The sequence below is a fragment of the Panthera uncia genome, chromosome B4 (genome assembly GCF_023721935.1).
Source record: "Panthera uncia isolate 11264 chromosome B4, Puncia_PCG_1.0, whole genome shotgun sequence".
Taxonomy (NCBI): Eukaryota; Metazoa; Chordata; class Mammalia; order Carnivora; family Felidae; genus Panthera; species Panthera uncia.
Genome location: NC_064809.1, coordinates 131,305,446 through 131,330,782, shown reverse-complemented (window position 1 = coordinate 131,330,782; position 25,337 = coordinate 131,305,446). Strand labels below are relative to the sequence as shown.

Sequence of the window (25,337 nt, the reverse complement as noted above, 5' to 3'; positions counted from 1 at the left end):
GGGGGGGGGGCTTGGCTCTAGCAGTATGGAAGGAAGCCAAAACAGAATCCTGGAGAAGAGGAAGCTGTAGTCCATGCATTTCAAAGGGAACTTTGAAATTCACCATAATACCAGCACCCAGAGACAGCCTGCTGCTTTTCATTACCATGCTTTTTCCACGCTAAATATTCTATAACACAGATTTTTATGGCTTCGCGGCACTTCATCTCATAAATAGATCATAATTTAACCAATCCCCATTTTTTCCCTTATTTTCTAAAAGTTAAATTGCTGGCTCAGAGGTCTGCCCATTTTTAAGACTTTTGACGTGCAATACCTGTTTAATCAGTAACGGTATCAAACACATCTATACAAATTCTCCTTTGGAATAGGCCTGCTGTGTGCCAGGTCCTATGTGTGCTCTTTTACATTTTTTCTTTGCATATGCACAACAACCCTACAGAGTAGGTGATATTCTTCCCATTTCACAGATGGAGACACAAAGCCTCAGAGAGGTGAAGTGACTTGTTCAGTCACATAGTGGTGGAGCTGGGAGGGAAGGCAACCTAGGACTGATTATAAAGTCAACGTGATGGTTAAATAATTATGAATAGAGGGATCCAGAAAGGTTTCTTGAAGGAGGTGATCCATGAGCTAGGCCTCACGGGGTGGACAGAATGACAGTGGAAGGATTATTAGTCCGCCAAGGCCATCTGGTAAAGTCCAGAGCCTGAGCAAAGGCCATCAGATTAACGCTTAAGATTTGTAGGGCAAAGGCATTAGCAAGGAACGGGTGAGTCACGGAGCGACTGACGGCGGGCGGGGAGACTCGGGGACAGCTCAGGTTCTTGGAGTCCCGCCCTCTCACTGCACTGCAGGGTTTGAGGCTCCACCCCCGTCCAGCCACCCAAGATCAGATGCAATCAGAATATTCCCGCCGAGCACCAACTCTGGCCCCGCTCCTCTCTTCCGGGTTCTATGCCTCACTTCCCGTCGCGCCCAGGCTCAGGCCCCGCCTACGTCTGGTTTGGAACAATCAGACCAGCCTGCTGCTCTCTGCTCCTCCCTATGCCACGCCCCTTCCCCACCTGGTGCAATCAGAATCAGCCTTCCGGAGTCAGCTCAGGCCCCGCCCCCGCCCCGTCAGGGCAGTCCTTCTCCCGCCGAGATCACGCCCTGGCCCCGCCCCTCCCGCGCCCCGCCTAGTCTAGCTTCTTTCCTACTCGGCTCTGGAGGCGGCATCGCTGCACTCTGCCGCGCGCGCCGAGCTGCAGCCATGGCGGTCGCCACTGAGGGCGCCCGCAGGAAGGAGCGCGTCCTCTGCCTGTTTGACGTGGACGGGACCCTCACGCCGGCTCGCCAGGTAAGGCCCTGACGTTCAGCAGCTCCCGTCGGGAGTGTCACGTGGACAGAGAGGGCTGCAGCGACGTGACCCTGGACACCCCAGGACCGAGTGTAGGATGCAGCGGTATACAGCCCCTAATGCCCCAGGGCCGCCTACTGGGAGTGATGGGGACTCGGTCCTCCATGTCCCATCCCCCGAGCGTCTGCGCTCACCTTCTGCCCGGGAGCGTCGGGGCGGGTGGGATTCTGGAGGGAGGAGGCTGCGAGCGGGGACCTAGCTTCGCTGCCCCCGCTCAGGCCTCCTCTCGCTGAGGCCTGGTCCCCGGGCGCCCCCGCCTCGCCAGCCCGGGCACCCGCCCCTAGGATGCACCTGTAGCCCGAAGCTGGCGACTGAGCCCGGGGCTCTAGAGCCCTAGCCCAGAGCCCTCTGCGCGCACCCAAGCATCAGAGTCGCCACCTAGTGGGATTCGGGGGTCTCGGAGCCAGCCCACCAGGCCTTTACAGGCCTGGGTGGAGGTCTGTTTTCTCAAGCTCCTCACCCACTTTACCTCCCATCCCCAGTTATGGAAGGAGGTAAGGCTTCTGTAACTTTTCGGATTAGTTTTGGGCTCTGACCACCTGGATGGAGATGAGAGTCCCCAGGCCTGGTCTGGTCACTGAACATGCTGTGGCACAAGGAGGGTGGGAGTACTGCTTGTTTAAAGGCTTGTCGCCAAACTCTGCTCCACGCTCAGTTTTTCTAGCTTTGGATCTCACCCTAGATGAGCCCCCAATCTGATCCTCTCCAGCTGGGTACATAAATAAGCAGGCCTCTTTCTTGTTGGCCCTAAGGGTATTCTGCCCTCCAGTCCCTGGGCATAAGGAACAGCTAAGACCCCTAGAGCAGGGGTCTAGAGTAGGGCTGGGTTGCAGGGCAGAGACTGATGGAAACCCAGGCCTTAGCCTCCCCTTTTAGGTCCTGAATGATTCCCCCTTCCCTATTGGACGGCCCTGGATTGGGTTCTGGGGGCACAAGGAGGTATTTGGCTGCCCTGCCTCCAGCAGCTCTCAGGGTCCTCCTCAAGGATGGCAGAAAGAGGTCAGTGGAGGGAGGGTGGCAGGGTCGAAGACACAGCCCCAGCCCCTCCCTCTGACCCTTTGCTCCACTGACCCATCAGCCTATATAAGAACAGTGTGTTATTATTGTCCTTCAATGTTCATGCCAAGCCCTATCCTTAGTGCTTTTTAAAAGTTAATTTTTGGGCTACCTGGCTGGCTCAGAAGAGCATGCACCTCTTGATCTGGGGGTCGTAAGTTCTAGCCCCACATAGTGTAGAGATTCCTAAAAAAATAAATATATAAGCTAAAAACTAAAAGTTAATTTTTTTTTTATTTTTTTTTTTTAACGTTTTTATTTTATTTTTGAGACAGCGAGAGACAGCATGAACAGGGGAGGGTCAGCGAGAGGGAGACGCAGAATCTGAAACAGGCTCCAGGCTCTGAGCTGTCAACACAGAGCCCAACGCGGGGCTCGAACTCACAGACCGCGAGATCGTGACCTGAGCCAAAGTTGGCCGCTTAACCGACTGAGCCACCCAGGCGCCCCTAAAAGTTAATTTTTTAATGTTTATTTAAAAAATTTGTTTTAAATGTTTATTTATTTTTGAGAGAGACACACACACAGTGTGAGCAGAGGAGGGGCAGAGAGAGAGGGAGACCATCTGAAGCATGCTCCAGGTTCTGAGCTGTTAGCACAGAGCCTGATGCAGGGCTTGAACCCACGAACTGTGAGATCATGACCTGCGCTGAAATCGGTCGCTCAACCATCTGAACCATGCAGGTACCCGTAATGTTTATTATTTATTTTTGAGAGACAGAGAGCGAGCGAGGAAGGGACCGAGAGAGAGAGAGAGGGAGACAGAGGATCCTAAGCAGGCTGTGCACTGACAGCACTGAGCCCGACGCGGGGCTCGAACTCAAACCGTGAGATGATGACCTGAACTGAAGTCCGACACTTAACCTACTGAGCCACCCAGGTGCCCCAATAAAAGTTAATTTTTAATTGTACACGTATTCATAAACACTTTCTTTTGTAAAGAATGAAAACAACAGAGAAGGCTAAAGTTCCCTCTGACTATGTCAGGATCCCTGGCCCACCCCCTCCCGAAAGAAAGGTGGTTGCCTCTCCTGTGGCTTCCCTCCAGACCTTCATCTAGATCTGTTTGCTCAGAACAAATATTAAGCATTGTTTTGTGAGGCTTCTTTTATTTATTTATTTTTTTAATATTCATTTATTTTTGAGGGAGAGGCAGACCGCGAGCAGGGGAGGTGCAGAGAGAGAGGAGACACAGAATCCGAAGCAGCCTCCAGGCTCTGAGCTGTCAGCACAGAGCCTGACTCAGGGCTTGAACCCACAGACCGCGAGATCATGACCTGAGCCAAAGTTGGACACTTAACCAACTGAGCCACGCAGGCGCCCCCCCCCCCCCTTTTTTATTTTTTCCTAATTTAATGGGTGATATCATACTGTGTGTGCCTTCCTGGAACTTACTTTTAACAGTTAACAGCATGTCTCAGGACTCTCCCATATTGGAAGCACAGGCCTGCCTTATTCTGTGTAACCACAGTGTAGTATTTCAGAGCAGGTATTTACCATTCTCTGATTGATGAGCCTATGAGTTGTTTGCAGGTTTTCACTATTATAAACCATACCCCAGGAGACCTCCATATACATCCAGGCAAGAGAAGCGGAAGTTCTGGGTAACGGGGCACACGCATTTTGAGTTTTCATAGATATTGCCAAATTACCCTCCAAAATGGCTACACCAGTTCACACTTCTCATAGGCAACATCTGACATCATCATTTACTACACATATTGTCAGCTTTAAAGAGCTGAAAGTTTGAAAACAGAGTGTAACTCATTAGTTTGCATTTCCTTGGTGGGGAATCCTCATGTGATTAGTCACCAGTTAATTGCTTGTTTATTTCCAAGCACTCTGGATCCGCGATCTCATTTAATCTTAGCAGTGACTGCCTCCATCTGGTTGCTACTCTGTTTCCCCCATTGTATAGATGGGACAAGTAAGGCAAAGAAAACAAAGCCCATTGTTCAAGATCATCCTGCAGCTGAGAGACTTTTTGAACCCATTACATCTAGTTTTGTGGTCTGGGTTCTAAACCTTGAACCTCAGATGTCAATGGAACCATGGGCTCCCTGGATTCTGAGCTCCGAGTGAGGATTGAGTGGGGGTCCCAGACATGCTGACAGCCACAAATCTTGTGCTTTCCCCAACCTGTCCCTGCAGAAAATTGACCCTGAGGTGGCTGCCTTCCTGCAGAAGCTGCGAACTAGGGTGCAGATCGGTGTCGTGGGCGGCTCGGACTACTCTAAGATTGCTGAGCAGCTGGGAGAGGGGGATGAAGGTACGAGCAGCGCCCAGAGCCACCCACGGTTAGGATGGGGGGTGCAGGGAGTGGGGAGTTCGGGAGGCTCCTGGACCCATGTGCCTTCAAAGACCCTGCCCCGATTCTGTGCTGCAGAGGAAGTAGGGGGAAACAGCGAAATACTCCCCTCACTGATTCACAGTGAGCACCTACCATGTGCCTGGCACTGTGCCAGGCTTTGGAGAAACAGGGAACAAAGCAGACAGAATATTGCCCATGAGTAGCTCACATTCTCTGCTCTCTTTGCTGAGTCTAGGATGATTTCCTTGTCTTTAAAATGCACATAGTTATGCCTGGCTGGCCCAGTCGGTGGCCCCTGCCTGGCCCCTGAAATGCATAGTAGTTAGTAATGGCTACCATTGCTGAAAATGGCCATATGTTAACTTCTTTTCATTTACTCTCACCACCAACTTTAGGAAGGGCTTGGTTATCCCATTTAACAGAGAAGGATCTGAAGTCACTCAGAAGTTGTTTTAGACCCAGAGCATCTGTTCTCAGCTGAGTTCCTGGTCTCAGCTCAGTTAGGGCAGATCCCACCAGTTCTCAAACCAGAAACTTACTTGACTTTTCCCTTTCCCGTACCCCCTCGTGCATTCTCCAGGAAGTCTAGAAATAGCTCCCTGTGTGTCCATGTCTGCGTCTCCACTGCCCCTCCATTGTCCAGGTGATCGCCTCCACCTAGACCCTGCACCAGCCTCCTGGCTGTGCCCCCCGCACCTCCTCCTCCCACACCCTCCAGCCACTTACGTGGCAGCCAGAGCTGAAAATCCCCCCATGTAACCAGTGACAGAAGCCCCTGGATGGTGCCTGGATGGTGGTGCTGTGAGATCACAGAGCAGAAATGACTCCCTCTGTTGAGGAGTCCTGGAAGGCTTCTGGAGGAGGGAGCCATATCATGGAGTGGGAGAAGGTGGTCCAGGCAGAAGGACCTGTGTGAGCAAAGGCCCAGAGGTGTGACTGGCTTGTGTGGGGGAAAAAGCTGAAAGTGAAGAGCCTAGAAAAGCAGGTTTGGGGTGGAATAAATGGGCTTTGAATGCCAAACCAAGGAGTGTGGGCTTTATCCCTCTACTTGGCTCTGGGTACCTGGTCTCACACTCTTTCTTTCCCCCTGGCCTCTACATGTCCCTGAAGTCATCGAGAAGTTTGATTATGTGTTTGCCGAGAATGGGACAGTGCAGTATAAGCATGGACGACTGCTCTCCAAGCAGGTCAGTGGCCCCCAGAGCCTCAGCCCGGGACACTTTTCCATAGTGACATAGCCTGTGGTGCCTCTGTCCTGGGCTGGGGGAGGGCACTGTGCCCGCCAAACCCAGAGCCCCCTGTTCCTTGCCCAGACCATCCAGAGCCACCTGGGGGAGGAGCTGCTGCAAGACTTGATCAACTTCTGCCTCCGCTACATGGCCCTGCTCAGGCTGCCCAAGAAGCGGTGAGACCCCTCCCAGCCTTGCATCCGGCCTTCCCCCTCCGTCCCAGGCCTGAGGGAGGACAGGGGTGGGTCTCTCAGATGGGACCTGCACGCTCCAGGGCCCCAACTTACTGGTGCGTGAATTCTTGTCTCCTGGGAGGTCCAAGGAGGCCGTGGTCCCGAATGGGGCTGGATTTGAATTCAGGGCCATTCTCCTTCTCTCTGGCTCCCTGCCCCCCTTCCTACCCCCGTTACCATCAGTGGAACCTTCATCGAGTTCCGGAATGGCATGCTGAACATCTCACCCATCGGCCGGAGCTGTACCCTGGAGGAGCGAATCGAGTTCTCCGAACTAGACAAGGTGCCACCAACCGTGTGACCTTGGGCTGTAGGGCCTCAGTTACTCAACCTCTGTGGACCTTTGTTTTCCCATCAGTGAAACGGATTAGCAGTGGTGGTCTGATTCAACCAGTCCCCTTTTGGACACCCACCCTGTGCCATGGTCTAGGCACTTCTGCGTCTTTCCAGCATGGCTGGTTTCCCTCCACCACTAGCCACCACTTATCTAAGCCAACAGCCTAGGGTATCATTTCCACCTTCCCACCCTTGTAGGGTACAGCAGTAACTCCTCTTTTTTTTTTTTTTTAATGTTTTTATTTTATTTTTGAGAGAGAGAGTGCAAGCAGGGGAGGGCGAGAGAGAGGGAGACACAGAATCCGAAGCAGGCTCCAGGCTCTGAGCTGTCGGCACAGAGCCTGACTTGGGGCTCGAACTCACGGACTGTGAGATCATGACCTGAGCTGAAGTCGTACACTTAATCGACTGAGCCACTCAGGCGCCCCAGCAGTAACTCCTCTTGATTCAGCCTCCGGAGTTGTCTCAAATCTGTTCACTTATGTGTCTCTCCCCACCCCCTCCCCAATAAGCTCCTGCCAGTCTGTTCTCTAACGGTGCCACTGGGAACCTTTTTGAAGCACCTCTGCCCCCATGCACTCCCTGCTTACAGAACTTCCGTTGCTCCTCTCGCCAACTGAGCAGTGTCTCAGCCCCTCCTGTGCCGCCCTGAGCCCTGAGGGGTCTGCCCAGGTCAGGCCCACCCCTTCAGCCTTCTCTCTGCATCTGTTCTTGGCACATACCAGTATTTCTCTCGCCTTTGCATGTGCTGCCCCTGCTAAACCTTGACTTGGGTTTTGCTTATCAAGCCTGCCGCCTACCCTGCCCTTTCAGGGATGGAGTGAGTCCACCCATCCAAAGCCTTTTCCCGCTGGCCCGTCTGTGGCCTTCTCTCCCCTTTGCTGTCTCTGCTTCAACCATGTTCTCCTTGCTGATTCTAGAGATAGCAGACAGGTTCCCACTTCAGGGCTGTGCCTTCTGCCTGGAACACACTTTCCTCAGGCTCAGCTGGTCCTTTCCTCTTCACATTTGCTCACGTGTCACTTTCTCATTCCATTCAACAGTGCGTCCCCCTGCACCTCCTACTCCTCTCTTGTTCCTCCCCAAGCAGCCATCGCTACCCTCTAATACACTCTATCACCTACTTTTCTTTTTCTTTTCTTTTTTTTAATGTTTATTTGTTTTTGAGACAGAGAGAGACAGAGTGTGAGTGGGGAAAGGGCAGGTAGAGAGAGGGAGACACAGGCTCTGAAGCAGGCTCCAGGCTCTGAGCTGTCAGCACAGAACCTGATGCGGGGCTCGAACTCACAGACTGCGAGATCATGACCCAAGCCGAAGTCAGATGCTTAACCAATTGAGCCACCCAGGCGCCCCTATCACCTACTTTTCAAATCTTGGTTATTATCTGTTTCCCCTGCTGAAGCTATAAGCTGCTTAAGGGCCAGGATTTCTGTGGCTGTTCACCGCTGGATCCCCTGTGCCCAGCATGTGCCCAGCACGTAGCAAGTGCTCGAGAGAAATACTTGCTGAATGAATGAAATAGGTGGTGTTATCCCCATTTTATGAAAGAGGAAACTGAGGCTCAGAGAGGGGAAATGCCTTGCCAAGGTCACTTAGGGAATTGGTTACAGAGCAAAGATTTGAACCTGGGACCTTGGGACTCTACCTGTTCCCCTCTGGTGTTTCCCTGAGGGTGGGTGGGACTCACAGGGATGCCTTCCAGCTCACCGACCCCCCATTCCCACTCTGGGTCCCAAGGTTTAGAATAGGCAATGCCCACAGGCATGAAGACTTTTTCTTTTTGGGGTGGTTAACACTGACCATTGGCAGAGAGCCTCTCCCATGCACATACTGAGAGGTGGCCTCTACTCAGGCCACCCAGTTTCCAATCCTAGCTCCACCTCCTGCTTGCTGAGCAGCCTGGAAAAGTGGCTTTACTACTGTGTGCCTCTGTTTTCATGTCTGTAGAGTGGGGGTAAGCATAGTTACCATCTCGTGGGCTATAATGACTAGACGAGATGGAAGTCTAAGACACTGACCCTTCCCAAAGCTCCCAGGGTCTTCTCTCATCTTTCTGGCTCCTGTTTGCCCCCTTCTGATATTGGAGGTGGGGGGCATGAACTTCCTGATCTGTATGCCCTACACCAGCCAGGATCCCATATAAATATTTTATTCTCTGGCCCTTCAGATCCCAAGGGCAGGTAGTCCCCTTCCTCAGATGAGGACTCTGAGGCCAGAGGTTAAGTGACCAGCTCAAGTCACAGTGCTCGTCCTTGCTGACGCTGGACTTGACACAGGCTGTCCAGTGATCAGCTTGGTTCTGTAGACCAGGAGATACAGCATCCTAGGCGATGTGGGAACGTTTATTCTGAGCCTGGGACACCTTTAACTCTAACCCTGGGCCCACAAAGTGGCCCCTGGTGGGGACTCTGGGCTCCCTGGGGGCCCGCCTGCCTGCTAAGAAGGCAAAACCAAGGCAGGCAGGGGGCTCACATGCCTCCTGTCTGCTTTTCTAGGAGACGCAGGTTAGGTAGGGTTCATTTATTACCTCCATCTTTTAGTCCAGGAAATAAGCTCAGAGAAGTCAGGCAACTTGTCCATAGTCACACGGCCAGGCCTGGAACCCAGAGGGTCTGCCCTTATCTCTCAGGTTGGGTCATATCTGGCCTTATAGCTCACCCTTCCTGGCCTACTGCAGGCCCCAAACCATTGGCCACTGCCTGCCTCTCTCCACTCCAATCCTACACAATGTGGACTGACTAAAATAGTCCTGGGGACTCTGTTCTCAAGAGTCCCCAGTGACTCTTGGTTCCCCAGGATGTGTCCAAACTCCCTTCCAGGTCACCTGTGAGCTGACTGGCCAGGCTCTCATGGCCACCTGGCATCCTGCTGACCTCTGAGTACACACAACCACTTAGTAACAGGGCTCCCCATCCTCATGGGCATCTCATGCCCATCTCTGGTGTCTGGTTTGTTTTGTTGAGCTGGGCAGAGCCAACAGGACTGAGCCCTGCCCTGAAGTGGACCTTATGACCTGGGACTCAGACTGCCCCGTCCCCTCAAATTCCTCCTCGTGCCTCCACTCCGAGGCTTCCTCCAGATACCCTGCCCACATCCCCACTGGCAGGATCCGGCCCTGAGTTCAGTCATAGACTTTCTGACTCAGGCCCTGGCTCTGCCACTGAGGCTGTATGACCTTGAACAAGGCACAGCCCCCTCTCTGAGCCTCTGTTTCCTCATCTGTAAAGTGGGGGGTGGGGGGGGGGGGTCACGGTGTCTACCTGAGCTCACACGGGGCCTGGCTCACAGCAGCCCCCTGAGTCTCCTCCCTCCCCTCTTGCAGAAGGAAAAGATCCGGGAGAAGTTTGTGGAAGCCCTGAAAACAGAGTTTGCCGGAAAAGGGCTGAGGTTCTCCCGAGGTATGTCCATCTGTTAGTCCTGTGGAGGGTCTTAGAGCCTGACACAGAAGCCAGCCCAGCGTCTCGCTCCCCAGCACCTCTAGAAAGCTTTCTTGCCCCCAGTCTTCCCCACCAAAACCCAGCCCATGTCCTGCCACCCACCCAGGTGCTCAGGTCAAAAACCAAAGCATCTCCCTCAATTTTCTCCCTCACCCCTTCCCACCTGCAGTCTACTAGCAAATCCCAAGGCCCTGTATCCAGAATGGTTCTGGAATCTGACCACAGCTCACATCATCTCCTGCAGCCTCTTCTCAGGCTCTGGCTAACTCCAGCACAGCTGTCCTCCCACTGCCACGTCACCCACTGCCCAGTGTCCGGAGGGACACTCACAGAAGAGCAGACCATGCTGTACCCTTGCTCAGAGCCCTCACTGGACCCCAGGGCCTGTATGGCCTCACCCCTGCCCTGTCCCAGCCTTCTCTGGTGCTGGCACACTCCATGCCCTTCTTGGGGACTCTGCCTGCTCCCCTGCAGTTGCCACTCTGGTTTAGGCCTTAGTGTTCCCTCCCGGAGAGGTCTCCCCAACCGTGCTGGCTGGGGAGCTTCTCTCCCCCGACTCCACTGACTTACATGCTCCGAGGTGGTCTGGTTGGTTTACTGCCTGTTCTTCTCCCTGGATCGCAACTCTCGTGAGGTCCCTGAGTCTTCCGTGCCCTCTGCCAGGCTCTAAGCCGGCACTCAAGGGTTGTCGAGTGAATGAATGAGGGATCTTGCCCAAGTTCACCCAGTGGGCCACCACTTTGTTAGCCGTGTCCGCCATCCCCCACAGGAGGCATGATCAGCTTTGACGTCTTCCCTGAGGGCTGGGACAAGCGCTACTGCCTGGACAGTCTGGACCAAGACAGCTTTGACACCATTCACTTCTTTGGGAACGAGACCAGTCCCGTGAGTATGGCTCAGCCCAGGTGGTTTCTGGCCCAAATCACCCCCAGGTCAAGGCCAGGACACAGGGCAACAGAACAGGCCCCTGGGAGACTACCGGAGACCAGCTAGTGTTCACCAGCCCCATTACCCAGATTGGAAGGCTGGGGCCAGAGCTGGCTGGACACTTGTCCCATGTCACACAGTGAGTCAGGGCAGATCTGGTGAAGGCCCGGAAGGTGGGCTTCCTGGTGGTTCTGAGAGGGCAGAAGAGGCAGCTCCAGGAGCCAGTGTGGGGAGGGGGACTCCTCGCCAGGGCGCATGCTGGGCCATAGCCCTGGGAAGCTCCTTCAGGCGTTACATGTTTGTGTCTTCCCTGCCCTTTCTTGTGTGCAGGGTGGGAATGACTTTGAGATCTACGCTGACCCCCGGACCGTCGGCCACAGCGTGGTCTCTCCGCAGGATACAGTACAGCGATGCCGAGAGATCTTTTTCCCAGAGACCGCCCATGAGGCCTGACCAGGACCCACACCCGCTCTTAGGGACTTCCAGAGAGTTCTACCTGGGCCTAAAGAGGGCCCCTGGCCCTGGTGTTGAGGAAGTGGGGAGCCAGGGCCCCTCCTCCTCTGGGCTCAGGATGCCTGCCTCCTATACCCTGCTGCAAGGCCCACCTTAATGGGGCCAGGGTCCACGAGGACCACCGTCCCCATCCGGTCAGCTCCTGGTGGGACCAGCTCCGTGCTTCACCCTGACAGCCCTGGCTACAGCTGCTGCCCGTCCTTGTGAACAGAACAGATCTGCCTGCGCTGGGAGTAGGCACGTGCTAGTGTCAGACGAGAGAGCCAGCCCCGCTCGCCTGTGCCGGAGGGGTACAGAGCGCTAGGGAAGGTGCGTATTTGCCAGAACTTTCTCTCACAAATATTAAAGTTCCTGGAACAAGGTATGGTGTAAATTCCATCTGAATGGATGATTGGTCCCAGTCACAGATGACGTTACAGCCACCGCTTTGCAGATGAGGAAAGAGAAGCAAGATGGCAGGGACTCCCTCCACTCCCCATGGGGTCACACAGGAAGTCTTTGATCCACTTGAGGGGAACAGGCCATTGAAGCCCTGAACAAGGGTTGGTTTGGGGTACCCTCCCCAGGCTCCTCCCCGGGGACCCAGACAGACAGGCAGCTCTGGGCCAGGCTAAGTCACAGTTGAGGGTTTATTGCCAGTGTTAGGAGGTGGGGGAGGGGGAGTCCGGGAGGCTGTGGGTCTCAGGGGGATCTCTGACTTGATGATGCAGGGCTGTGGGTCTGGAGGAGCCCTCCTGCCCCTCTGCCCCCCCCTCCCCGCCAGGCAGCCCTGGGCTGATGTCACCACATCCTGTCTCCCAGCAAGTGCCTTAAGGGAGGGGTGGGGAGGGCACCAATAAACCTTCCACCAAGGAAGCCAGGAAGTCCTTGTTCCTCCAGGGCAAGCCCTAGGCCTTGCTGGAGTAGCTGCAGCTCAGAGTGGGGTGTCAGGCTGGGCCATTCTCAGTTTGCAGGGGCCATCCAGCATATCTCAGCAGTTCTGGCCCCCTAGCCTTGCAGGGACTGAGAACAGGGGAGGGGGAGTCTACCCCAGCTGATCTCTCTACCTTGGGGCCTCAGGGCTCCCACAGGGCTGGGGATCCTTCTAAACAGATACCCCCTCATTCTGGGCATTTGAGCCCATTTTATTCACAGACCCAGTCTCCTAAGGGTCACTGTCCCTGGCAAGACTTCCTTGACCCCCATTTCTTTTCCCATCAAATGATGTGTTTTATGGAAAGGAGGGTCGGGGTGGGGGTGGTGGTAGGATGGAGGCAAAGCTGCTCCGTCCTGGCCTCCCAGGCCAGACCAGCCCCCCACCCAAGAGTGAACACACACACACACACACACACACACACACCCCTTAAGGGACTCGAGAGATCGGGATCACACCTCAGCCACTGGCCTGTTGGGGCACAGTAGCCACCTACTATAGCTGCAGGAAGAGGCCAGCAAGGGGTTGCAGGGCTGGTGGTGTCACAGGCTGAGGGCCATCCTGTAGGTGCCCATGCCTGGCCCTGCCTGAGGGGACATGCGTCTGCATCACTGGGTCCTCAGCAGCCAGTGGATCTGAGCATGGGCGGAGTATCAGCAGAGCCTGTGGGTCAGGGCAAAGGGGATGGTTCCATCCAAACTGGGGGCGATGCGCCCCCACCCCTCCCCAGATCTGCGTCTTGGAGGGCAGAGGCAGCATGGCTCAGCGCAGTCCCGGGGAGGGGACATGGCCTTACCCGAGTTCATAGAGCTGTTATCAGGCTGGGGAGGAGGGACAGTGGCCGGCAAAACCAGGACCCCAAAAACTACATTCCACGCTCAGCTCCTTCTTGCCTACTTCTCCAGTATGCCAAGAGGAGAGAGCAGGTGGAAGGAAGGCTGGGCCGTGGCAGTGAGGAGGGCTCTGTCTGCCTCCAGCGTTTGCCCTCTTGCCCTGCCAGAGGCTGGGAGGCTCCCCCAGAGCTCTCGCTGGCCTGGTTTCTGAGAGAAGGGGTACAGGCCACAGTGGGAGACCCCAGCCCAGGGTGGGCGGTTTAAGTACAAGCAGAGTCTGGTCCCGGGGCCAGGCCTGGGGCAGAGGCAAGGGGAACAAGCTGGTACGGTGGGCCCACTGGTGCCCCCGCCTCCCAGGCCTGACGCAGGCCTTCAGAGGCTCAGTGGACAGAAGGGCGAGGGCGTCCTGTGCGGATGTGGCAGGGAGGGGGAGGAGAGAGCGGACAAACAGAAGGCAGGTCTGGTGGCCTCCCCTTCGGTCCAGCTCACACAACAGTCACTGGTCACGGGGGTGGATGGAGGCACACGCTCACGGCCACAAGCACAGACAGACTGACGTGTACACTGAGGCCGCCCAGGGAACTGGGTCAGCCGGCGCAGCGGGGCCCAGAGCCCGAGGCTGCCCATCTACCCAGTGTGGCTCCCCACCCGCCCAGCAGCTGACCCGTGAGCCCCCCAGCCTAGGAGCCCACGACCTGGCCAGACCACGTCTCGTGGGGAGTGTGTGGGGCCAATTGTGTGAGCACCACCTCCACAGCCTGGAACTTCTGATTCTTGGGCGGGATGGGGCACATCTTGTAGGTCACTTCGTCGCCTTCCACTGGCACGTATTCTCCCTCGATGCTGGTGGGCAGGAGAGCAGGAGAGGAGCGTCAGCTCAGCAGTGGGTCCCCTTCCCAGACGGGCTGGGGGCAGCCTCCCTTCCCTTCCCAGAGTTTGAGCTCTCGAATCCGAATCCATATAGTGGGAACCCTAAGCAGTCCCTCCCCTGCTGTTTGAGGATTGAGATGTGAAAGGCACAGGAGGTCCGGAGGCCTGGAGAAGCTCAGTGTCCTCTCCAGGTTCTGCCGGGCATCAGGGCCGGGGGCCGGGCCTAGACCGCCTCTCCTATGTCTGCCCTTCAGGCTGAAAAACTCAGGGGCCAGCCCAGCCCTCTCAGTTTTCAAGATGCTGAAACAGGATCCCAGGGCTCAGCCAGTGGTTGGCGGGGGCGAGGGGGGGGGGGGGGTCCTTGCTCCAGCCTAGCCCTCCTCCTCCTCCTCCTCCCATGCACCCGCAGCCCCTGCAGCAGGAGAAAGATGCCAGGAACCCAGATTTCAGCCAGCCAGGGGAGAAGCCTGGGGAGGCATTTCTTGAGGCACTGCCAGGAACCTGCAGCAGGGACCCAGCCAAGAATAGGGACACCGAAGGGACTCACTCAGATACGTGCACAAAGATGTCCTCGGATCCATTCTCAGGTGTGATGAAGCCATGGCCCTGTGAGCGTGAGAACTGCTTACAGACACCCTTGAACACTGGGCCAGCCGAGGCACGGGCTGTCCTGAGGATAGAGCAGGGGGATTAGAGCTACGGTCTGGGGACTCCACCCCCACCCCCGGATGCCCACAGCCCTCCCAGGCCCTGCCTGCAGAGCCCGTCTCAGGGCTGTGGAAAAGCCTCCCCAGGTCAGAAACTGCGCAGTTATGTTAGCCCAGCCCTCTCGTGGTCCCATTGGACAGTAAGGAGACTGAGGCCCAGAGAGGGGAACTGGCTTTCCCGGGGTGCACAGCAAGAGGGTCTCCTGACTCCCAGGGAGTGCCCCCCCACACACCCCCACTCTCTACACAGCACCCTCGCCTCCTGAGATTGGGCTTACATAGGCTCCTGTTGTAAGATTTCTTTTTATTTTTTTTTAAGTTTATTTATTTTGAGAGAGAGAGAGCACTTGCATGCACACGCACCATAAGCAGGGGAGAAGCAGAGAGAGAGGAGAATCCCAAGCAGTCTCCAAGTTATCAGCTCAGAGCCCAGTGCAGGGCTCAAACTCACAAACCATGAGATCATGAGCTGAGCCAGAGTCAAGAGTTGGACGCTTAACCGATTGAGCCACCCAGGCACCCCCTGTCATAAGACTTCTGAGTGAAGAATATCTAGCCTAAACTTGAGTGCCTCCTGAAACGGGGAGCTCACTACTTTTTGAGGCAGCTGTATCCTATTCACGTACTTGTCACTCATCCATTCATTCATCATTTATTAAGCATCTGCTCTGTGCCTGGCCTTGGGTTGGACATAGGGGACAATTAGTGCCTGCCATCAAAAACCTCTCCTTTAGGGACGCCTGGCTGGCTCAATCAGTGAAGCATGCTACTCTTGATCTTGGGATCATGAGTTCAAGCCCCACGTTGGGCACGGAGCTTATTAGAAAAAACAAAACAAACAAACAAACAGGCGGCTGGGTGGCTCAGTTGCTTGGGCGTCTGACTCTTGATTTCGGCTCAGGTCGTGATCTCATGGTTTGTGGGTTTGAGCCCTGTGTCTGGCTCTGTGCTGATGGTGCAGAGCCTGCTTGGGATTCTCCCTCTCTGCCCCTTCCCTGCTCACTCACTCTCTCAAAAATGAAATGAAATGAAATATAAAATACTCTCTTCTTTGGCCAAGGCAAGTCAGTTTCCTTTGCAATTTCCACAAACCCCCTCCCCCCCTGTGATCCCATCCAGTGATCTATCCTAGAGGCTCAAGGCTGGTCTCTGTCTAGACTGCCCACCCCTCACCAAAGGTCAATCGCATGCTTCCATTTCTGTCCAGGTTGATGCACGTATGTGGAACACCCAACTTCCTTCACCTAATACATCTTCCAAACCCACTAGGACCTCACCTTCCCTGATGCCTGAAGCTGGGTCCTCTCCCCCTACCCTGCAGGGTGGAGGTGAATGGTAGATAAATTACTTCTGGATTATAGGCAGTTAATGGGCAAAGACTGTCTTAATCACCACTGGATCCCCTGGTCAGGTGCTCAATAAATCTTAGTGGAGTGAATGAATGAATGAATGAACACAGTAGTTACTGGAAGGTTCATACACAGCTCCCCTGGACTTGAGTGAGGACAACAGGGGTCGGAAAAGGATGGGGCTGGGGACTCGTCCTGGGGAAAGATCACTGGAGCCTGGGCAGGGGGCAGGTACTCACGCTGAGTATGTCCTGGTCCGTTTGGTGGGCAGAGGACTGGGCAGGTCCCGAGATGAGACACCTCCCCGCTCCCAGACCCTGCTGCCCTCCCGGTGGAAAGGGAAGGTGGGCCAGACAGGAGACTTGGGAGAGTGGAGTGGGGGCACTACTGGGGGTGACGTGGGCTCTGAAGTCATGGCGGATCCAGCAAGAGAGCCTGGTGGGCTCCCGGGCTCAGGGGCCGGTGAAGAACTCGGGCGTCCTTGCGGGCAGGGCCCGGCCTGGCCCTGCTCGGCAGCCGCACCAGCCACAGGCTCCGTCTGGAATGGGGAGAGAGAGGTACAGGTGAGTGTGGTCCAGGATGAGCAGATTCTAGACACCGGGCACAAGTCTGGAGCTCTGGGCCTGCTTGTGAATCCTCACACAGTGACTTCAGGACCCTGACTTAGGGTCCTCACCAGGAAGACAAAACAGTCATCTAACCTTGCTATGAGCTGAATTGTTTCCCCTAAAATTCATATGCTGAAGTCCTAACCCCCAATGTGATGGTATTTGGAGATGGGGCCTTTGGGAGGTAATGAGGTATCGGTGAGGTCACAAGGGTGGGGCCCCGTGATGGGATTAATGCCCTTGGAAGAAGAGACTCAGAAAGCTTGCTTCCTCTTTGCCAGGTGACGGACACTGCCGGAAGGGGGAGGTCTACAAAACAGGAAAATGGCTCGCACCAGAAGGAGACCGTGCTGTGCCCTGATCCTGGGCTTCCAGCTCCAGAACTGTGAGGAGTAAATGTCTGCTGTTTAAGCCCCCAGGCTGTGGTATTTGGTCACGACGGATGGTGCGAGCTAAGACTAACCTCAAAGTCCTTCCAGCTTGAAGCTTAATTCTCTCACTCTAGGGGTCCGGGAGGTGGGATGGGTAAGGTGACCAGTGATGGTCTGGAACATAGTTTCGCACAAGCGTCAGCAGCTTCAAATCCACAGACCTGGGTTTGAACCTCAGCTTTGTCGCTGTAACTTCGTGACTCCAACAGTTCCATCATGGTGGGTGGGAACGCAGGCTCTGACCCAGATGGGCTTGAATCCCTCCTCCTATACCTAACTGGCTGTGCAGCCTTTGTCAACACTCTTAACCTTTGGCTCAGTTTCCTGCTCTGTAAAATGGGGATAGTGCTGGTTCTTACTTCATGGAGAAGGTTGCCGTGTGGATTTCATGACTCTCCACCTGCTTCAAACACCATGAGCGCGTGGTAAGCTCTTGAGAATGCTGGTGATTTTTCCTTAGCCCCACGTTCCTCTGCTCCAAAATGATGTTGAAGATACTCACCATGCAAGGTTGCTGCGAAGTCCACGATTGAGTGTGTGTGACAGCGTCTGGCATCTCAGAGATGCCCGATAAATTGCTGTCATCAGTGCTGATCAGTAGAAATTCCCTCATCACCTGCTCAGTGCCTGGATGACCTTGAAAGAATGCGTCCTCTATTTTCCTCTATTGGGGAAGAGAACACATTCCCTCTCCTCAGGGGTTGGGAAGTCTTAGGCCCCAAGAGACACTGCTGTGGAACCCTGGGGAGGATAGCTCAGTAGACTGAACCAGGCTGTTGGCCGAGCCTGCGGCAGGCGGCCTGGGGCCAGGCAGGACACCCAGACCAGGAGAGCACGAGCACCCCAGCCCCGCCGTGTACTAGCTGCTGACCTCGGGTAGCACTTCCACTGGCCTCAGTTAACTCATCTGTATAATGGATCTGATAAACACCACCACACTCCCTCACAGGCTATGGCCAGGCGTGGCTAAGCCTGGGGATATAAAGAAGCGCTCATAATCCACAGTCATGTAGGAGGGAGGATGGCGAGGTTCTCTACTTCCTCACCCCTGTTCTTCACTACCTCACCCCCTCACCCAAAGGCCCTGGTGCCAGAGGTAAATCCCTGAGCCTCAAGCCTATTTCTGGCCTCCATCTTGCGCCCCCACCCCAGCCTAGAATTTCCAGGGAAGAGTTTAAGGCTCCTTAGGAGTCCAGAGTCCAAGGAGCCCCAAAACACGGCATGGCAGGGCTCTGGGAGGACTGAGGACTCACATCACCCAACAGCAGGGCAGGTCTCCTGGCCGCCGTTCAAGGTCACACAGCAAGCGGGATTTTTCTGGGTCAGGATGATGAGCTGTCTCTGCTGTCCCTAGGGGTGGAGATGCTCCTCCTGCCCAGCAGCCCCCATCCCCCTCCGGCCAGGAGAGCTGCAGGGGAGCGGCCACCGCCTCTCAGGCCCCTCATACCTCCTCATGACTGCTCAAACTGAGGTGGGCTTTTTCTTCCTGAGCCTGCTCCAGGAGGCAGGGCCAGGTGTGGCATTTTTATTCCCATTTTAATTTTTTTTTTTAATGTATTCGTTTTTGAGAGAGAGACAGAGCATGAGCGGGAGAGGAGCAGGGAGAGAGAGGGAGACACAGAATCTGAAGCAGGCTCCAGGCTCCCAGCTGTCAGCACAGAGCCTGTCGCAGGGCTCAAACCCATGAACTGCAAGAGATCACAACCTGAGCCGAAGTCAGACGCCCAACTGACTGCACCACCCAGTTGCCCCTTATTCCATTTTTAGAAGAAAAGCAATCACGCAGAAACTTATACAGGAACGTTCACAGCAGCATTTTTTATAATAGGCCCAAAGTGGAAACAACCCAAAAGTCCATCAACAGATGTATGGAGAAACACGATGTAGTATAGCCATAGATTGGAATATTACTCAGCCATGAAAAGGAGTGAAATGCCAATACCCGCTCCAATACGGACGAGACTGGAAACCATTACGCTACGTGGAAGAAGCCAGTCACAAAAGGCCACATTGCGTGATTCCATCCACGTGAAATGTCCAGAACTGACAGATCCACAGAGACAGAGAGCACATTAGTGGTTGCCAGGCCTGGGGGGGGAAGGGATAAAGGGGAGTAAATTCTTTTTTTTTTTCATGTTTATCTATTTCGAGAGAGAGCGCATGCGTGTGTGTGTGTGTGTGTGTGTGTGTGTGTGTGTGTGAGCGAGGGAGGGGCACAGAGAGAGAGAGAGAGAGAGAGAGAGAATCCTAAGCAGGTTTCATCCTGTGAGCCTGGAGCCTGACTCGGGGCTTGATCTCATAAACCCATGGGATCATGACCTGAGCTAAAATCCAGAGTCAGACACTTAACCGACTGAGTCACCCCGGTGCCCCAAGGGGGAGTAAATTTTAATGGGTGCCAAGTTTCTTTCTAGGGTGATGAAAATGTCCTCAAACCCACTGTAGCATTGTTGCACAACTCTGAATATACTAAAAACCACTGACTTGTCTACCTTAAACAGTTGAATTATATGGTATGTGAATTATATTGCAATTAAGCTGTTATCAAAAAGGAAAGCAGGCGGCAAATCTACCCAAGATGCCACCACCGGGAAAGCAGGAGGCATCGGGCCCTACAGCTCACTCCGGGGTGCCTCCCTCCCCCGCGATGTGGGCATGGAGGGCAGGTGGACAGAGGTTCTGCTTCCTTCTCTCCAGGACGCAGGGCGGGCCTGCCCACTGCACAGTTTTCCCAGGGCTGGTATTGTGCTTGGCAGTGACAGCCGGTGCTGGGAGGTCTTGGGGGGGAGGGGCACAGGCAGCCCACAGTGGTTTCCAGGGAGACACAGCTGAGCTGGGCCCTGCTCCCGCCAGCCAGCCAGGCCTCCTAACCCAAAGCCTCTTTCAGGGAAGGGGGCAAGATGCATTGATTACCCAGGGTTAGGGTTGACAGCAGCCCCCCTTCCTGGCCCTCCCCAGAATGGGTTCCCCATAATGGACCAGGCAGCGGGAGAGAAGTGGTTGGAATAAGAGCAATGACAGGTGCTCCTGCCCTCCAGCCCTGTAGGCCTGGCAGGGACTGCTCCCTGACCCTTGAACCCCATCCCAGCCCAGCAGCTCTCTAGAAGAAGCCCACAGTTGGCCTTAGAGCAGGAGTTAGGGCTGGGGGGTGGTGGCCGGGCAGCCTCCACAGTGCAGAGAGCACTGCTCTGCGGTCTCCCCTCACCTCCTTCCTCTTCTGGAAAACGGGGAGTACAAGAAGGCCTCCTCCAGAGGACACCGTGAGGCTGAGATGTGATGGGATGCGGGAAGAACTGGGTAGGTGCCGGGTAAGAGCTTGCTCCTCCCGGACAGGGGTGCTCAATTGGGCTTAGGACGAAGGAGGAGTGGGTAGAAGGAGAGACCCAGCTGAGCTGAGCCAAGCCCACCCTCACTCTCCTCTTCCCCGCTTCCCCAGAGAATTGCCAACCCACCAGGTCCCTGCCTTGCTTCTCCTTTTTCTTAAATTCCTGCAGCTGCCCGTTAAGGCGGCTGCGATCACTACTATGTTTTGCAGATGAAGAAACTGAGGCTCAGAGAGACTAAGTCACCCACTCAAGGCCACACAGCAATTAATGTCTGAGCCAGGACTTGAACCAAGGTAGTCTGGCTCTGGAGCCCTGCAGTGGGAAGTCAGGAATCCTGGGTTCAGGCCCTGCATTGCTACTGAGGGGCTCTGCGACCTTGGACAGCCTTCCCCTCTCTGGGCCAGACCAGGGAGAAGGAAAGAAGGGGATGCCTCCAGTGCAGACCCTCCAGTGCAGTGCCTCCAGAAGAAAGGAGGCAGAAAGGGGCAGGCAAAGGCCCACCTTTTATCGTCTGAGTGCTGCACACCATGCAAAAGTCTTTGAGGAGGCTGCTTTCCATTTCAAAATCTCCCAGTTGCCCTGAAAGGTTGGAATTACAATTGTTTCTATTTTACAGATGAGGAAACTGAGGCTTAGAGAGGCTCTAAGTGACTTGCCCAAGGTCACACAGCAGGGAAGTGACAGAGCCCAGGTTTGTCTGAAGGCGAACAGTGCTCTTCCTGTGAGGTTAAATTCTGTTCCTGGTTCAGCCAAAACGCGGCTGGAGTTTTACCAGAAGAACTTTCCCTGAGAAACTAAAGGGGAAGATAAACTCCTCCAAAAGCAAAGAAACAGATGTGTTTGTAGAACATTCGTTTCGGTTCAGACAGAGTTAGAGCCCAGCCCCCAAGGGACTCGGTATGTCTGGGAGCATCTCTTACAGAAACAATGCCCTTCACGATGAGCCAATGGACATTCAGAGGGCAGGTCGGGCCCCGGACGGCCTGGGTTGGAACCCTGGGTCTGCAGTGACCCTCTCTCTCTCCGAGCCTCAGTTTCCTCCTCTGCCAGATGGGGCTAATAGCAGCACCTGTCTCGCTGGTGGGAGGAGCTGAGGAGCTGCTGTATCAACGGTCCACCTGTGAGAGGGCATCTCCCTCTCTGATCCTCCCGGCCAAGCTTGTCTTCATTTCCCTGCATGAAGGCCAAACCCCAGCAATTCTGCAGACAGAAGGACCAGGGGAGGTAAAAGCCAAACATCAGGGCTGTTCAGAGGTAACCTGAGGTGAGGCCCTGATACGGTGTCATGGGGCCGTGGGGCTGTGGGCAGTGACTCAGCCCTGTCAGCAGGTGACTGCCGTCCTGGTGCTGGGGCTCCTCCAAGTCTCAGGTACCCCAAAAAGAGTGGGGCAGGAAATGGCTACCAGAGTCCTCTCTTGACCATGAGAATCCCTCTTGTTCCGGGCAGATTAGGAAAAGCAAACTAGCTCAACCACCCAGTGCTATGTGATCTGGAGCAAGCACTTAACCCTCTCTGGGCCTCGTTTTTCCCTTCAGCTACTCGAATCATCACTGGTCCAGATGACTATTGAAGGTCAGTCCAGCTGTCCTCTGAGATTGTCAAAAACCCACGTATAACCGAAAGGAAACCGAATGCCAGGCATCGGAACAACAGACACGAGAGGAGACAGGCCCACCCTTCGAGGGCCCCCAGTCCAGTGGGAGGAACAGATTGACCAGAACACAGCGTGGGAAGTCCTAACATGACAAGAGGCGTGGCCACCATGTACTGATTGTTAGCCGCGTGCCAGTGGTGTGCCAAGTCCTTGGCCCCATTCCCTCAGGTAGACCCCACGACCCCCTCCCACATAATTACATTATCCCCATTCTTTAGAAGAGTAAACAGGCCCAGAGAGGGGAAGTGCGGGGTCACACGGCAGGTCAGGAGCTGTGCTTCTGCACCTGGAGAGGTTGGGGGGCGGGTTATAGAAAGACCTCTGGGAGGTGGGGGGGGGAGCTCCCTGACATTTCCTGCCCTCCCCTGGAGAAGGAAAAGCAGGGGTACGGAAGAATTGGGGAGACAGGGCTTGGGGTTCTATTTCTGGCTTTGTGCTGACTCAGACCATGACCTTGGGTGAATCACTTGCCAACTCTGGCAAGCTTAAAAACAACTCCCCCAACAGAAGTGTCCCAGCCCCAGGTCCCTGGTATGGAGGAGCAGCCAGGGGGAGGAAAGGGTACAGTGGCTAAAAAGGGGAAAGACAGAGAACACAGGACGGCGATGGGAAGGCTTTCTGAACGTTGGGGTCTTGTCCATGGTGGGCCCAGGAGGGTGAGGAAACGGCTTCAGGACCAAGAGCCAGAAGCCAGCACTTCCCCGGCCACCCCCTCCCCCCAGCCACCAGACATTCCTTAAAATACATCAGTGCCAAAGCTGCTCCAGCAGCTGGAGGTGACCTAATTAAACCTCATTCTTTCCCCTCCTACAGTGTGTGTGTAAGGGGGTGAGGGGCTGCCCCAGCCAATACTCGAGCTTCATCGAGGCCTTTTGAACTCTCCTTGTCACGTGCCCCTACGTCCCTGGGGGGCTGTTCTGACGAAGGCCTTTGGGCTTCCTTGGCATCGGTGGGGGTGAGGATGCCAAGATGGACGGCGCAAGAGCCGTGCTCACATCCCAGCTCTGCCGGGCTGTGTGACCCTGAGCGAGTCACTTCCCCACTCTGAACCCCCCTAGACAGAGGAAGGGGTTGGTCAAAGTCACACTGGTAGCTGAATTCAAATCAGTGTGACCCCAAAGCCCAGAGCTTTCCAACGTGCCGTGCCCCCACCCCCGTGACCACGATTCCACCGGCTTTGGAGCAGGGGAAAAGCGCCCCTGCTACTTGCTGCTCCCTGCCCTGCTGCACCACACGGACGAAGGTCTGAACTGCCCCAAGCCCCCTTCCCACCAGGCTCTGGGACTTGGCTGTGCTGGTGGTGACCCGTAGACGGGACCAGCTCAGCCAAGTCCTGAGCGCCCTCTGCTGGTGCCAATCTAGGGGACCTGCCTCCAGACCAGCCTGTGGGTGTCCCCTTTCCACGGGCTGGCTGTATAAGACCCCCCTGTTCCTCCCCCCTGAGCCCCTCCACGGCCAGTGGGCATCCGTGAACATAGCCAGGCCTGGGAGGGGACTCTGTGGCCCAAACTGTCCTTCGGCCTTTCCCAGGCCCTCGTGCAAACAGTTCCTGCTTAGACCTCTTTTTTTGGAGTAGGGGGCAGACACATCCAGAGGGGTGGGGGCAGATACAGGAAACAGATGTTAGAAAGGACTTCAAGGAAATGGTGGGGGTAGGCGGAGGGAGTCTGGGTGAAGGAAACATCCAGAATTTGGAGGGCCCAGAGGCCTCTGGGATGGAGTCTGTTTGGGGGAGCCGGCTCCCCATCCTCCGGGGGGCTGGAGACCGCCCCATCCCATCGAGAGGCCTCTGCTGGAGCACATCCAGGTGGGCACGGTGCCAGGCTCTCAGAGAGGTTGCCCCCCCCCCCCCCCCCCCCCCCCCCCGGCACGCTTTCCTCCTCCCCTCCCCCAGCCCCAGCCGCTGCAGCAGTTCACGCTGTATTTATTATTGTTCTCTCGCTCAGCGTCCCCCTCCCCTCTCCCTGGGAAGAGCCTGCAGGCTGGCAGCTTGGCAGGAACCTGCTGTCTCCCTTGCGGGTGCGAGCATCACCCCTTATCTCTGCCTGGACTCCTTGTGCCGGGGCAGGGGCAGGCCACTCAGGGACGGGGCGTCCCACAGAGGGGGGGGGGGCAGCCCCTGGCTTATCATCCTAGCTCTCCAGGGACTGCACCCTGGCAAGAGTGGAGGTCAAAGCCAGACCTGCAAGCAGGGGAGAGGAGTGGCCTCAGGAGAGGAGAGGAGAGGAGAGCTCTGGGTGGGGGTGGCTCTGAGGTGAAAATAATTACATGGAGCCACCTCTCCAAGCCAATTAACACAATTCTCCCCATCGCGTCTGGGAAGAAATAGAGTCAGGACAAGACAGCTGCTCCAGGTCCAACTGTCTGCCTGCCCTAGATGGTCCCTCCCAAGCCCCAGCCCCAAATTCCAGGGAGAAAGACCCATCTGCTGCCTGCTGCATTCTCATTTTGGCAGGAGCACGATTATTTCCCCGGTCAGGGCTCTTCCCCTGGTTCTCAGACAGGAGGCTGCGGCTTGGCAGGTGTCTGCTGTTTCTCTGCCTCTTGAGCCAGACACAAGTCCCAGACACACACATACAGACGCACACTCTCTCACAGGGAACCACACAGCCTCAGCTTCCCTTGGGGGCCAAGAGGAGGGAGGGAGGCAGGGGAGGAGGGAGGACAGGGTGGGCTCATCTACACATCCTCCTACGTCCCCGTCCCCGGAGTAAACCGGACTGGGCTGGGCCAGTCTCAGGGGAGGTAGCCACCTTCCTCGGCCCGCCACCTCGTGCCTCCCTGCTTCGCCCCTGCCAAAGCCAGTTTCTGGAGCTGGTGTGCCCTCCTCCCCCAACCGGCCCCTTACCTCTCCCTGGCAGATGAGGTCCAGGCACTGCCTCCTGCCGCCGCCTTCAGCACTCTGCCTCTCTCGGGGCGCTTGGAGCTGGCCAGCAGGGGAGGGTCTGAAAGATGTGTTGTGTGCACGCCTGTGTGTGTGTGTGTGTGTGTGTGAGAGAGAGAGAGAGAGAGAGAGAGAGAGAGAGAGAATGCAGCACCTCAAGCCCCTCACTCACTCACTCACACACGCCCTCCTCCTGACGTCAGGAAGAGCGAGAGGGAGGGACTGGGTTGGGAGTTTGTACTCCCTGCTTAAAGGGACATGGGGCCCTGTTGCCTCTGGGCCAGACACCGCCTCCTGAGTCAGGCACAGGCTGGGCG

General features: G+C 55.6%; 2 protein-coding genes across 3 annotated transcripts; one reads left to right on the top strand and one right to left on the bottom strand.

The window, feature by feature from the left end:
- Positions 1–1,163: 1,163 nt before the first annotated feature.
- PMM1 (phosphomannomutase 1) lies at positions 1,164–17,572 on the top strand. Of its 2 annotated transcripts, XR_007456851.1 has the most exons (9): positions 1,164–1,342; positions 4,610–4,727; positions 5,880–5,956; positions 6,083–6,174; positions 6,415–6,514; positions 9,890–9,965; positions 10,774–10,889; positions 11,262–11,753; positions 17,006–17,572. XR_007456851.1 is itself a non-coding variant. In XM_049626424.1 (8 exons), exons 1-8 carry the CDS (start codon positions 1,256–1,258, stop codon positions 11,382–11,384), a joined length of 789 nt encoding a protein of 262 aa, XP_049482381.1. In that variant the 5' UTR covers positions 1,164–1,255; the 3' UTR covers positions 11,385–11,820. The 2 variants fall into 2 exon arrangements, 1 of the variants encoding a protein (XP_049482381.1); XM_049626424.1 differs by lacking the exon at positions 17,006–17,572 and having other exon boundaries at positions 11,262–11,820.
- CSDC2 (cold shock domain containing C2) lies at positions 12,058–25,337 on the bottom strand. The gene is made up of 4 exons (XM_049626426.1): positions 24,985–25,337; positions 16,356–16,654; positions 14,608–14,730; positions 12,058–14,033 (listed from the first exon to the last, which is right to left on the bottom strand). Exons 2-4 carry the CDS (start codon positions 16,529–16,531, stop codon positions 13,871–13,873), a joined length of 462 nt encoding a protein of 153 aa, XP_049482383.1. The 5' UTR covers positions 16,532–16,654; positions 24,985–25,337; the 3' UTR covers positions 12,058–13,870.